The sequence below is a fragment of the Corapipo altera genome, unplaced genomic scaffold (assembly GCF_003945725.1).
Source record: "Corapipo altera isolate COAL_440 unplaced genomic scaffold, ASM394572v1 79, whole genome shotgun sequence".
Taxonomy (NCBI): Eukaryota; Metazoa; Chordata; class Aves; order Passeriformes; family Pipridae; genus Corapipo; species Corapipo altera.
In genome coordinates this window covers 1,401,736-1,416,094 of record NW_020884927.1, presented here as the reverse complement: position 1 = coordinate 1,416,094, position 14,359 = coordinate 1,401,736, and the positions used below count along the sequence as shown (strand labels likewise).

General features: G+C 44.2%; 1 protein-coding gene across 1 annotated transcript in view; it reads right to left on the bottom strand.

Annotated features, from left to right (window-relative positions):
• Positions 1–14,323, bottom strand: part of XPR1 (xenotropic and polytropic retrovirus receptor 1) — a 107,309-nt gene extending 92,986 nt beyond the window's left edge. Inside the window, exons 1-2 of the mRNA XM_027658433.1 lie at positions 14,187–14,323; positions 6,229–6,280 (exon numbers count right to left, since the gene is read on the bottom strand). Of these exons, the coding sequence (XP_027514234.1) occupies positions 6,229–6,280; positions 14,187–14,255 (121 nt within the window). The 5' untranslated portion in view covers positions 14,256–14,323. The remainder of the gene's footprint in view (positions 1–6,228; positions 6,281–14,186) is intronic.
• Between the last annotated feature and the right edge of the window lie 36 nt (positions 14,324–14,359).

The following is a 14,359-nucleotide window of genomic DNA, read 5'->3' as shown; positions in this document are numbered from 1 at the left end:
AGCTTCCATTGGCTCCAGGGGTATTCTCCCACAGACCTTCTGGAGCAAGTGGTTTTTAAGAACTGAAAGGGTTCACAGCCACAAAAAACAAACCAAAAATAAGTGAAAGTGCAGCCCACATGAACCAGCACCCACAGTAAGCCAGGACCCTGAGCACACCAGTTTCTGAATGTACTCTTAGGCTACAACCTGAGAACCTGTGGTCTATGGGACAGTAATAACATCAAAACTTGTATTGGCCAGTTGTCTCCACAATCAACAAGTTACTCCCAATCAGTACTCATCACTCTAGCTCTCCATGCAGGCCCTGTTATGTTAGAACAAGGGGTAATGGATTTAAACTGAAAGAGAGGAGGTTTAGATTAGATATTAGGAAAAAATTCTTTACTGTGAGGGTGGTGAGGCCCTGAAACAAGTTGCCCAGAGAAGCTGTAGCTGCCCCATCCCTGGAAATGTCCAAGGCCAGGTTGGACAGGGCTTGGAGCAACTTGGTCTGGTGGAAGGTGTCCCTGCCCAGGGCAGGGGGGTTGCACTAGACAACCTTTAAAGGCCCCTTCCAACCCAAACCATGCTGTGATTCTATTCTGTGACTCCAGCTCTGTACCTAATCTGACCTTCATTCCACATCCACGTTACACTAATTACTGGTTAAGCATAATTCAGTCACTTAGTGCTCAGCACCTTCGAGGAAGGTACTGTACCAACAGCGTGGGTGGGTCTGCACTACCCTGAGGGCACAGAAAGTGGCCTGGGGTGGTACAAAGCACACCCCAGTCAGTCTCTGGGCTGACTTGCTGAGAGAACTGAACTGCTTTTGACAGCAAAATGATTTTTACATGAACACACGGTACACCACATTTTCATACAGGCATCTGTGCTCCAAATATTTTAGTGAACATCCAGCTGTTCTCTAACACTACTCTGCACCCTTCTCCAACCATATGCACTGTTTACCTTGCAAATTTTATTGCCCCAGGGGAAGAGAAACCAGACATCATCTCCTTCTCTAAATGCTGGTACTCAGCCAAGTTCTCCTCCTGTCCACTGCACTCTCTGGAAGCTAACGTTTTCCACAAGCCCAATAACCTATTTTTCTACAGATAATCCAATACCTGGTATCAGGTCTCTGACTGAGAAGAGGATTGTCATGGGATTATATATATATTTTTTTTTTTTTGAGTTTACAAACTAGTTACAGAGCCCTCCAGACTGAATTACAGCCTGCACAGCATCTGGGGTGTAGGACACCAATCCCCATGCCCTTTATGGGTGTGCAACAACATTGTGAAATAAAGACAAAGCACTAATCTGCTTGTGGTTGCTCCTGATGTGCAGCAGTTCTGTTGAAGGCTCCTTTAAGCCTTAAGCATTCCCATGTAAACAAAACCTCAACCCCCTACACAGTAAGATTGTGCAATTGGAAATAAATGTTTATTTTGAAATAAAAAGAAGACGTGCATATACACAGACAAACCATAAGCCTTTGATCAACCCCACAAAGCATGTCTGTGTATAACAAAAACTGTCAGGCTCATAACTTCCTCTGGAAAAAAAAAATGTGATTTCCCACACCCTGCTTATTCACCAAGATTATTTATCACCCTAAAGAATCCTATTTTATTTATTCAGTAACACAAATAAATCCAAACTAGAGATTTGTAGCTGCCAGTTAACATGGCAAGTGCATTACAAATGAAAGCAGAAACTAGGGTGGAATCACACAGGACACGCTGCCAGTGCTGGCACTCTCTGGGTGTCCCAAACTTGCACCTCTTGCTTTTCTAATCCATCACAAGTAAATAGGTGACCACACAGATTGCACGTACCAGCAGAGGATCTCCGTTACCACTAAACCTTTTCCCTCACCAATCAAAAATTATTTTAACATCACCTCTTGCATTTGGGTTTGAATTTTACCCTAAAGGACCTGTACTCAGCAGTCCTACAACTGTTACACCATTCCACCCCCCACACAATCAGTGTGATCCTCATTTAAAAGGTGCCACTGGAATTCAGGATTGGGGTTAAGTGGAATAAGTAATCTCTGTAATAAGAGGATACAACAGAATGCTCTTGTACCACCTGATATTACAACAACAACGTTTGTTTATGCAACTATTAATGGGAGGTTAAATTTCAATATCTGAAAGGCAAATATTCTATGAAATAATATTTAGAGTGGACCCTGTCCATTCAAGCAGATAATCAGAATGAATAATTTAGAGCTGCACTTTCATCTCCGCTGCAGCTGAGAAGAGCTGCATCGTAAGGAGCTTGGGGAGATGCCGACACATCTGCTCACCAAGTGGAATAATCGGGAGGACTCTGAGCAAGAGTGGTCCAGTAACCTCTTTTACTTAGGTGACAAGTGGGACAGGAAGCAGTGGGAGGACAAGGAATGCAAAAAAAAAAAAAACACAACAACAAAAAATCAACATGCTCCCAGTGAGGTCAGTATTTCACGCTTTTGCAATACTGCATATTTTGCCTCAGAGGAAAACAGAGCTACGCTGGGGTTTTGCCTCTACATTGTCACAGATTCCTCCTAAAGGTATCTCAGGGTCAAGGAAAGGGTGCCTGGCACACTTGCATGCAGGCCCTTCCTGCCGTGCCATGAGGACCCAGGAGGCGTGAATAACATGGTGGAAGCAGCATCAAATCATCCTGATTGATCCCGTAACAGTAAACAGCACATAACAAACAGCTAACCAAGCAAACACGCTTCAAAGAACTCTCCAGAAATCCAAGCAAGTACAGCTGGGAATCGAGCTGCATTTGATGCTTTTTGCAGTGATGAGCACAGGATTGAATTAACAGACTAAACACTAATTCGGTACAGATGTTGTGCAGGTGTGCAGGTTTCATCGGGGGAATGCCTTGTAAAAAGATGATGAGCATCTGGAGGAGTAACACTGGCATATAAATACTGTCATTACAAAGTAGACAGATGGGGGGAAAAAATGTATCTTTGAACAGATTAAAGAAATCTATGTGTACAGGTAGGAAGTGCCAATAAAGGCACACTACAGTCTGGAATAACTCTCGTGAAACACGGTGGGGGGACACAGCACCTTGCAATAGTGTCAGGGGGCAGCCAGAAACAACCTCCTCCTATCATACAGCCTTGGTAGGTTTTGCTTATCCACATCTGCAAGGTTTTTGTTAACATCACAGTCTGTTTATTAGCTGAACATAGAGAAAAGCAGATGGACATAGGTATGATTCAATGTAGCACAATGAGAAGGGTCACCGTATAAGTGCATAATAATTTAGAGCCAAGATCCTCTTCCCAGCAGCACTTTGCCCACTAAGCTAGCAAAAGAACCATCCCTTGTAGAGCTTAAGAGCCATTCTGAATTTAGTTTTATTTCCCCAACCACAAGCAGGAGACTCCTAAATACAAACCAAATGAAAGCTATTCATGATGGATGGTTCACCTATTACCTGCCTTGCCTACTGCTTACAACATACCTTGGTTGGGTAGCACTTCTTTTGTTGTTGTTTTAAAGAGTTTCCAAAATAGTTTCAGCATGCTTCTAAGCCATACAAAGCATTTATGCAGGTACACAAATTTTACTGGCTGGCATAGTAAGTAGCCTGCAGCAGAAACCTAAGAAATTCATCCACAAATCCCAGATTACACATCCAGCTGAGCAGAATAAGAACCAGGAATAGCCTCAGCTTTGCTATACAAAACTCCCTCTTCTTCACAGCCCATTATATTAAGATTAGCTTTACAATTCATGCAAGGTAAATCAAAGCCAACTATGCAGGTCTGTGGCGTGCCTGTGATCAACTAGATCAACTAGAAAATGGATTTTAGTTAGACCAGTCTAAAATGAGATTACATTAGGTTCACACTGGGTAGCTGGGTTTCAGTAGCACAGCCCTCTACTTTCTGTGCTAAGCTCAAAATAACACAGAAGTATCCATTGCAAAATCCATATTAAACTGATAACATGCAGGCCAACAGCCAGCCCCAACAATAGCTGCTACATTCCCTCCCAAAGTTCAAGGAATTTGCTCCATTCCATCTCCTCTAACAGGGAATTCAGCTGTGTTTTGGGCACAGTCTGTGCGCAGTCACACACTAAACCTGGCCTAAAGTTTCTATGAACAAAGGCAGACGGGCTTAAAGGAGAAGGATGTAAGCAACAGGGATGGAGAAATGGTCTTGATCCATTTCCAACACAAAAGGTGAAGGAATTAGTATAACAGCTCTCCACTTAAGGGCAGGTCAAGCAGACAGAGTTAAATATGAGTGGTTCAAAAAAGTTTGGATTACTTTGTTCTCTACAGTACAGAGGAAAAGACCCAATTCCCCCTAAAATGAACAGAACTACTGAGGAAAACTGTCTTAAGTCACTGTTTTCCTTTTGTTAAGGTTTTTAAAGCATCAAAAGAGGAAGAAGCACAAGTTAAAATTCTTATAGCACTCAAAAGAGCATAAATATAATATTCTACCATTTTACTCTTCACAGTCTCTTGCTTTGCCAAATATGTTTACACCCAAACATAACAGCACGTTAGAGAACATCACTATATCACAAGCATTGAAAATAATGAAATCAAAATGCTGAATTATAACCCTTTATCAATTCAGGCCTACCTTGAAATCCTAGATATCCCCAAGCAAAATCCAGTAAGTCACATTCCAACATTTGACTACAAAACTTTATTAGCACAGACACCATTTGCTCACATTGTCAATAATAAACCAACGGACAGAAGAGAGGAGAAAAAAGTCTTGTAATTGCTCCAATCTTTCACACAAATAATGCTGGATTTTCAATAAAATTAGGAAGTTGTCTTTAAAAGTTAATATAGTCAGTTTGGTCTACACAAAACACTTTAGAGTTCCTCTTAGACCAAAAACTGGTTTTATGTTGTTGGAAAGATTTGTGGGTGATTTTTAGGCAATTTTGCCCCTCAAAAGAATAAAGTGAGATTTTCCTCTACTGCCAGCGTATTGCTGGCGAGTTTTCCTAAGATAACACATGTATTTTGGATTCTAGGACCATAACCTTTAAAAAAGTAGTTCTAGGACCTGCACTTTAGAGAAAAGTGTGAGTGATTTAACAAAATTATCAGGGTGAGTTGAGTGAGCAACTAAGTGTCAGATTAAAACTAAAGATTATACCTGTCTTACCATTGCTTCTATGAAGTTTTCAGCTTGGATTGCACCTCTGAAGAGTACAAAGACAGACTGTTCCATCCCACACACCCCCTCTTAAGTCTATTAACTATTGCAGCTTTTGTTTTAAAATTCTAATCAAAGAGCAGGTAGAGTTTAATTAAAAAAAATATTCCATGTTATTTTAACTGTCACACCTCATTTCCCAGTTCTAATCAACACAAGGAAAGTAGTTAACAAGCAAACTGAAGAGTGACCAGCATAACTAATGTTAGACAACTGACTATATCATGAGCAGCAGTTGTTCTTCTGCTCTATAAATATGCAATAAGCCCAGAGCCACATTTAGAGATTAGTGAAATTACCACTGCACTGCACTCAAAGTGAAAATAATAAAGGTTATAAAACAGTTGGAAATCCACAGGAAGGGCAAGAAAGTAAGGAGGGAAGCAACAGAGGCAAAAAACTCTTCAGTGCTTGAAAGACAACAAAAGGAAGAAAGATAAGGAAAGTAAAGGGCTCCAGTTCTGCACAGATCATCCCTTAATTCAACACAGTATTTAAAATGCAATGAGTTTAAAAGCAATCACTGTACTAAAATAATCTAGATAAGTCAGTGGCAATAAAGACACGCAAACAAGAAGATATACTCATGTCCACATACGAGAGGCAGCACAGCATTCAGGGAGGACACACAACGAAAGGAGGAGACCCTTCCAGTTCAAATCACCAGTAACAAACCAGGAACCAGTGTCTCTAGCACAGTTATCTCCCAGAGTGGCTGGCTGTCACAGGAAAACAAAGGTCTGTTCTCAAGCCATGGACAAAGTACTTCCACCACTGAATGCCCTTATAAGCAAGAGGAATCAAGCTGTTGAAATCTCAAACTATACAAAGACATTTATTGTCCCAATGACAGAGGACAAAGAGTTCTAACAATCAAAAATAGCATGCAGGCTGTGAAAGGCCAGGCATTTGCCCATCAGTATATGAAGTTTACCAATTTAGGAGGACTGAGGACAGAAAAGTAGCAGGGCTACGTGTCCAGCGCCCAATGCCAAGAAAAACACAACTCTGGGTTACAATTTGCTTACCTTCTATAGAAGGGGCCTGGTCCACAGCTGCATATAGCATCTCTTTCAGAGCCTGCAAGAGAGAGGGAGAGAACAAGGAATACAGTTAGTATTAAAAAGGAAAGAAAAATTACATTGTTTTGATATGACTGTTTGAAAAAAAAACAACAACACAACAATTAAAGCCCTTTTATCATCCAGACTGGCACAGAAAGCTTTGGTACGTGATGTCAACCCTCTCACACGTATTTCTGTTCACAAAAGAAACGGGTTCATGTTTACTGACTGCTTTGTCTAAAGCCTGTTATCTTACTAATCTATAAAATTTATTCCAACTGTACCTTTCAACGACTTCCTCTGGAAAAATGTTTCCCAGTTGGTAGGATGTTAAAGGCTTTATGTTAAAAAAAACCCAAAGAAATAACAACAAAACCTGAAGTGTTGCGTGACACAAAGGAGTTTGTCAAGGCAAATGGAGGAAAAGCAGCCTCAGGGACTTCTTACCACTGTTATATAGGAGCAGAGAAATACATTCTAAAAGCTGAAGACAACATGACGAAGGAGATTAGGGAACCGAGGGTGACGGCCTTCTCTCGAGGTGGGATCTGAAGGACAATGTTGACACCAGCCAGAATTATTAACCAGGTGTTCGGGTTCTGGAGGCACCACGAGCTGCCTCCCAGGGACCACAGAAGAACCACTCAGCCACACTCAGAGTGATGGTGCAAGAGATGAGCAGTGCAGCAGCAGGTCCAGGAGACAAGGGGGTCCTACAGCTATACACAGAGCATCCCTGGCAGTAACTCCTTCCATGACCAGAGCCAGGAGAGAGGAAGGAACCACATCAGAAACCTCAAAACTTGCAGCTCCTTTTCAGAACTCTTCTTTTCAGACAGCTGTTAAGGTGCTGGTATTATTCCAGACAGATTAAAGATTTGCTCACTGACATCAAATAAACTGAATTCAGATCAGTGGGTGAAGGAATGAAGCAGTGTCAAGAGAGGGTCACAATGATGATCAGAGGGCTGGAGTACCTCTGCTCTGGAGACTGGCTGGGAGGGCTGGGGGTGTTCAGTCTGGAGAAGAGAAGGCTCCAGGGAGATCTTAGACCCCCTTCCAGTGCCTAAGGGGGCTTGAAAAGAGCTGGAGAGGGACTTTGGACAAGGGCACGGAGTGACAGGATAAGGGGGGGAATGGATTCAAGCTGACAGAGGGCAGATATTAGGAAACAATTCTTTACTGTGAGGGTGGTGAGGCCCTGGCACAGGTTGCCCACAGAAGTTGTGGCTGCCCCATCCCTGGAAGTGTCCAAAGCCAGGTCGAACAGGGCTTGGAGCAACCTGGTCTGGTGGAAGGTGTCTCTGCCCATGGCAGGGGGTTGGAATGAGATGAGCTTTGAGGTCTAGGACGCTATGAATAACTTGAGCCATAATTTTGGAACTAGAAGCCACCAGAAAGGACCCATTCCTATTGAAAAGTGATTTGTTTACACACACCTCATATCTTGATGCACATAGTGCATTTGAGTACTCTCCACCATTGTAAAAACTAGATCTTATTCCCTCACTTCTCAGCCTACAGAAAGCTAACACACAAAATTCACTCAGGTCATCTTAGTTCCTGGGTCTTCTGCCTGTTTCCCAACATATCCCATACTTCCATAATCCTGCACCTCTGCATTTACCACCTTGCATGTCATAGTCCCCCAGGTCACAACCTCCCAGCCCAAATGACAAATACTCCAATACCCTCAAGGCAGAAACCACAAGCTCAGCAGCTGGAAACTGAGTACTGTTGTAACACGGTGGTTACGATCCTGTTAAGCAAATACAAGGTCTAAAGGACATGTCTGTTTATCACAAGATACCCAAGGTGGCTGGTTACACCGGCAGTTCTGGCATCTCTCAAAGGTCTGGCTCCTGAGTCCACAGAGGTCTCAACAAAGGTCACTTGCATAATTGTTTTCCCAACCCAGCCGCTGTTGAATGATCCTCATTCCAGTGGCACAGCTCTCCTCAACCCTCAGTGCTTTCCTAAAATTCCTCAGGAACACTGGCTGCTTCAGCCCCTTTCCCCCATGACTCACTGGTCAGCAGCACATGATCTGCCTCTGCACATCAAGTGGTCAAAAAATCTTCCTCCTTTTCCACCCCACTCGTCATCCTCACCCACCTGTAACTTTTTCCATGAACCACAACCACACGGCATAGGATAAACAAACCAGGAGAGACAGCAAATTGAAAGTCACTGCAGTAACAACTCCACCTCTTAACCCACCCAGAGGAAAACTCAGTGTAATTCCTATCTCTGGTTTTATCAGTCATTTTAAAAAAAATAAATTAAAAAGGACAACACTGATGGTCCTGCACTAAGCAATCTTGAAAGCTGAAGGTGTCAGTTGTCCCACAGACCTCTCCCCATGCAGACTGACATATTACAATCTGGCAGCTGCAGAGCAGCAGATTTTGTTACTGCTTTCCTGACCTATATAAGTGAACCAATAACCTGAAAGTGAAAGGCTCAGTGCTCCCTCACACCTAAAGTATTTAGTCCTCTAGATTACAGAATTTTAGAACTGATTGTTTACAAAAGTTATCCATCACTGTCGGCTTCAAACATTTAGGAATTACTCTTTCTGCCCTCAAACTAAACAAAACAGGTTATTATTTCCGTGCTTTAAATTGTGCCAGTGATACACGTTGCACCCGCAGTGAACTTGTGTAAATAGATATGAGAGAACAAAATAAAAAAAAAAAAAAAAGGCAGAAAGAAAACACTTAAAAATGCAACTATCAAACCTTAAGAGTGAACAAATTCAAGGATAAAAACCTTAAAACACTCAAAAAACCCTGCTGTTTTAAAGGAGTCTTTCAAAACTCTTCTAAGCTCATCCACTAACAGCCCGAAGGACAAATAGTGAAATAGCACAACAGATTTGTGTCAGGAGGTGGCAAGCCTGGGTGTGAACTGCCTATCATGAAGCTGGGTTTGACAGCAGAATTGGCCACTTCCCAAAAACTGAAAGCCTGTTTCTGGAAGAGAGACTCTGAAGGCAAGCAAGCAACCTCAGCTATCAGCTTCCTTTTCCCCACCTACTTCCTGCTGCAGGTTGTGTCTCAGAGACGTGTCTAAAGCTCAGCAACCTGTTTCTCTTCTCCAACAGCAAAAGGACTTAAAAACCTGGGGTCTCCCTAAAAGGGAAGGGAGGTCACCTGCTTACATCTTTACCCATCTATCCAATTAACTTTGCACCTGTAATAACTGTTCTGCTTCTCCTCCTTCCCCACTTGCTGTGATTTCAAAGGTGCTATGCACTTTTTCTATAAAAATATCACCAGACTTCTGCAGCTAAAAAAATTCAGGCCAGATTAACTGCAACAGAAGAGCCATCTGGCAACTGTACAACTCCAGTGAGTTCCATCAGCTGGACATGCAGATGTACACTTACGTTTAGAAGTCTGAACAGACGGAGCAAGGTTCTCCTTCTAAAAGCACTCCAAGGATGGACAAGAGAGCAAAGGAAATCAGCAGGGTTTGTGGATAAACAGAGGACTAGCAACCCAATACATTTACTGCATCAAAAAATGAACATGAAATGCAGCAAAGCACATCTGCAACAAAAAAGCATCAGTTGAAATTCATCACCTGAATCTGTTCAGTAGTGACTACAGGGAAATGAGAATCCTCTTGTCTGACACAAAAAGATGGGATTTTGTTTGTTTTCATGTTTTTTCTTTACACCAAAGGAACTGAAGGGTAAATGAATAGTCCAAAACTTTAGGTTTCACAGCAAGAAGAGCACTGAAGCAGTGCACGCCACAGCGATAACTCACTAGGAAAAGGCTACTCACTTCACAGGAGAAAAAACTCTGCCAGATCCCCTAAAACAAGGTGAGCAAACCTTTTCCCTGCTGCTGCCAGGGTGAGGGCACATCCAGGGGTCACTGCCCTGTTGCACAGTGAGAATCTGCCTGCTCCACACTGCCAGGTGCCCCAGCTCATGTGCAAAACCACTGCCCCCCTCTGCTGCACTCTCTGCCCAGAGAAAGCAGCAGGTACAGAAACACAAAACATTGCTTTTAACAATTAGAAGGTTTTTGGATGCCAGCCATTGAAATCAAGACCAAAGTTGTTTGAAACTTTCGCATTTCAACAAGTTAAGCATTTGTCAATGTGTGTTTTTAAACTCAACTGCCTCCAGGGTTATGACACTCAGTATTCCAACAGGAAAAATTCCCCTTTACATTGGAATTGTGTATTATGTTATTGACACTGGTCCTGACATAAAGCCCTCCTCATCATTTGCACTGACTTAGGCTTCCAGAACCATCAGCTATGGATAGATTTTTCACAGTAAATGTGACACATCCAATCTGCATGTTTTCATGCATTTTTAGAATGGAAATTTGAATGCAAAGTCAAATCAAGTCAATCAAGGTTTGGGTAAATCTCCATGCTAACATTGACTCAGTCATGGTAAATGTCTTTGGGAAATGCTGAATGAAACAGAACAGCATTCATTGTCATTTTTCTTCTTTTCTGTAAGCCAGGTGCTCTCTCTCAAAAAGCAGATGTACAGTAATGGTCACTAGATAAGAATCTAAGCCACACCTAGCAAAATGTATCTTCTTTTCACCTATTTAATGAAAATTAATGGATTTTTCTCTCTCTAAAGCTCTTCCCCTGATCAAGTACCTGCCCTAAGCCTGGGCAACTTCCATACTTCCTACAGGCACACTACAATACTTAAACAGATTTTTGGAGGGGAAGATCATGTTAATGGTAAGAACTCTGAGGACTGTCAACTCTGAAAGACCATCTGAAAGTGAAACTACATCTTTAGGTATTGAAAGCACAAGTCTCATTCTTCTTCCTGACACTATCAGCCACAGATCACACCCCTCTCCTGGTCTGACTGGCAAAGCTCCCTGCAGGCACGCTCACTGTGCATCCCATCAGAGGATCTCACATGTTACCTGGGTCCTGCCATGCTCTGGGGCTCTCTGACTGCACAAGTCACCTGCTCTCCAATGGAAATAACTACAAATATCACAGTAGAAAAAACAAGACGAGGACATGTAAGCTTTATGATACAGAATGACACAAAGAAAGCAGTTTCTCGATCACCTTTTAGTCCTTTCAAGGGGGAATGGCTTCAAACTGAAAGGAGATTTAGACTAGATATTAGGAAAAAATTCTTTACTGGGAGGGTGATGAGGCCCTGGCACAGGTTGCCCAGAGAAGCTGTGGATGCCCCATCCCTGGAAGTGTTCAAGGCCAGGCTGGATGGGGCTTGGAGCAACCTGGGCTAGTGGAAGGGGTCCCTGCCCATGGCAGAGGAGTTGGAATGAGATGATCTTTAAGGTCCCCTTCAACCCAAACCACTCTATGACTCTATGAATGCTGTGATAAGCTGGACTCAAGTGGGAGCTGCTTTACTGGTGCATTTGTCATGCAAAGCACGTCTGCTTTTGGCAGAGTGAAAGCACTGCAAAAAGTAGTTGTGTGTCAAAACTGCACTTGGAGTAAATATTCTGCTGCAGGCTTGGGCTTCATCATTTGTTTCCCCAGCACCACATAGGTTTCTGTAGACATTAAGTAAGGCTATAGAATAATATAAGGCATATAATTCTATGATTCTGTGACATGGGAAGTCCCTGGAAACAGGAACAATCTTTTCAGAGTTAAAAGCCTACCCAAGAAAATCTCTCACTCTGAAACAGTCATTACTGTTTTAATTAAGGAGGAAATAGAAGGAAAATACATAAATTGTCAGATGAAGGAACATTATAATGCTACTAAATAGACAAATAATTTATTACTGTGTTACTATGATGTATTCTGTAACCAATACTGCACACATGGAACACAAGCAGCGTTTAACCTCACGTTTGCTCATCAACAACTTGGAATTTTTCTGGACAAAGGACGGCTGGATGATTTTTGCCTCAGGTATAATCAGCAAGAAAACTGAGGTAGCACTGGGCTTTTACACACTGCACCCACACGACCACCAGTCACTGAATAATAAATAATTCCATCACTGTAATATGCATGAGCAGGAGGCTGACTCACATCCAGCCAGCTCCAACAAGGCAAACAAAGAGTTTGAAAGTTATTACTAAAAAGGAGGGTGAGGTTTTTGCTTTTGTTCACTCTACATTAAGCTGTCTGCCCAAGGAGGAGATTACTTAAGATTAGAAAGAGTAACAACTTGAAGCAAGTTTTTACTGAAATCTACATTTTAAACTGGGATGAGGGAAGGGAGAATGACATAATAATACTGCCCTAGTTAAAAAAGCTGAAAATTAACCTCCTATAATGAAAAGAGTGGCTGCTGAGCAGTAGAGTTGTTCACACATTAATCAAGGTGTCGTAGTTCACTGGGTCTCCTTACCCTCTCTCCACATCTGTCTGCTCAGCGTGCAGCCAGATCTTCTGCCCTTCTATTTCCCCCTTGCCTTCCCCTCCAAACCTTCTCTTAGTAAGATATCCAAGTTTTCTGTTTCCAGGAACAGAAGACAACTCTCACAGGGATAACCCATCGGAGACACAACGCAGAGCTAAGCTGGTTCTTCATTTTATCAAGACAATGGCTTTCCTCCTCGTCAAAGACTGATGCATTATTTGGCCATCTAGTTCTCCACAGAACTCAAAGAGATCAGAATATTGCTGTAAAGTCAATTTCAACTGCAGTTTTTATTTAAACATCCGTTCCTCTGCAGACAGGTAAAGGAAAACAAAGGAAGAGAGAAAAGGACAAATATAAACTTTTCAAGCTCAACATTATAACAAAGCAAGCTAAGAGAAATGTGGCTTTCCTCGCAAACGCAGACAGATTAAAAGGGATGGTATAAACAAATTGCTGTTACAGTCCTAGGGAGAAAATGCAGGCCTTCAAACAATAACAAATGTTGCGTGGTTTTAACTGAGTCAATCAGTCAAGAAGTTTTGCTGATCACGGCTGTCCTATAATCAGCTTTCTGTTGCCTAGATTTAATTATTACTCCTGGAAGAGACCGGCATCACTGGCACCTGCCACTTCTACTGCTAACACCGAAATAGGAAATGGTTTTACTACAAATAACCACCTCCAGCTTCGTCTAGTTAAACCCAAGCCAAGCACAGGTGTGATAAATCTGAAACGAAGCAATCAGCGTGACCTTTAGCAGTCTGCTGTGATAAAGCCTGAAACGCTGTATTCTGGAGATAATTCACGATTAATGCAGCAGAACTTGGTGTAAACAGTGCCCATAAACGCCTCGATTCGAGTGTGAAACAGCAAGATGCAAAGCCTTATTTAAAAATGATAACACAGGACTTGACGGGGCTTTGGTGCCTCGCCTCGGGTGGCTCAGGGGAGCCGACGGGGGCTGGTGCCCTGTTTTGGGTGGCTCAGGGGAGTCGGCAGGGGGTACCTGTGGCCCCCGGCAGGGCTGGGAGAGCGCTGGGATCTGCCCATCCCGGCGGGATCGCCCTTGGGAGGCCGGGAGCCTCTCAAAGTCACCGCTCCTGCGCCGCCGGGGCCGAGAACCGCGGGTGGTGCTGAAGCACCGCCGGGGCTGCGGGGGGTGCGCGGGGCCGGGCACCGCACCACGCGTGTGCTCCGACCTCTGTCCCCCGCCGAAAGGTTACCGCCGGCGACTAATTAATTAATTAATTAATTAACCGGACACCCGAGGGCTGCCGAGAGCCGGAGCCGCCGCGATGGACACGCGCGCTGCCTCTTCCCCGTCCCTGCGGGGGCAGGACCGCCCCGCACCGCCGCGGCACGGGGGGCACCGGGGAGACACGGGGGGCACCGGGGAGACACGGGGGGCACCGGGGAGACACGGGGGACCAGCAGCAGTCCCTACACAGCCCCCCAGGACAGGGTACCCCCGGCCGCGGTAGGACCGCCCCGCACCGCCGCGGCACCGGGGAGCCCCGCGGAGAGCCGGGGCTGGTCCCCGCACACGTCCCCGGGAGCGGGGCCGTACCTCATACTGGATGTACTGCTTCCGCCACTCGGGGGTGATGTGCGCCGCGAGGTGCTCGGCGAACTTCATCCTGCCGCCGCCGGCGGGCCGGGGCCGCGCTCGCTCCGCGCCCGCAGAGCCGCCTCGGCGGCGCCTGGCTGCGAACGGGCGTCGGTAGTGGGGGGCGGGGGGGG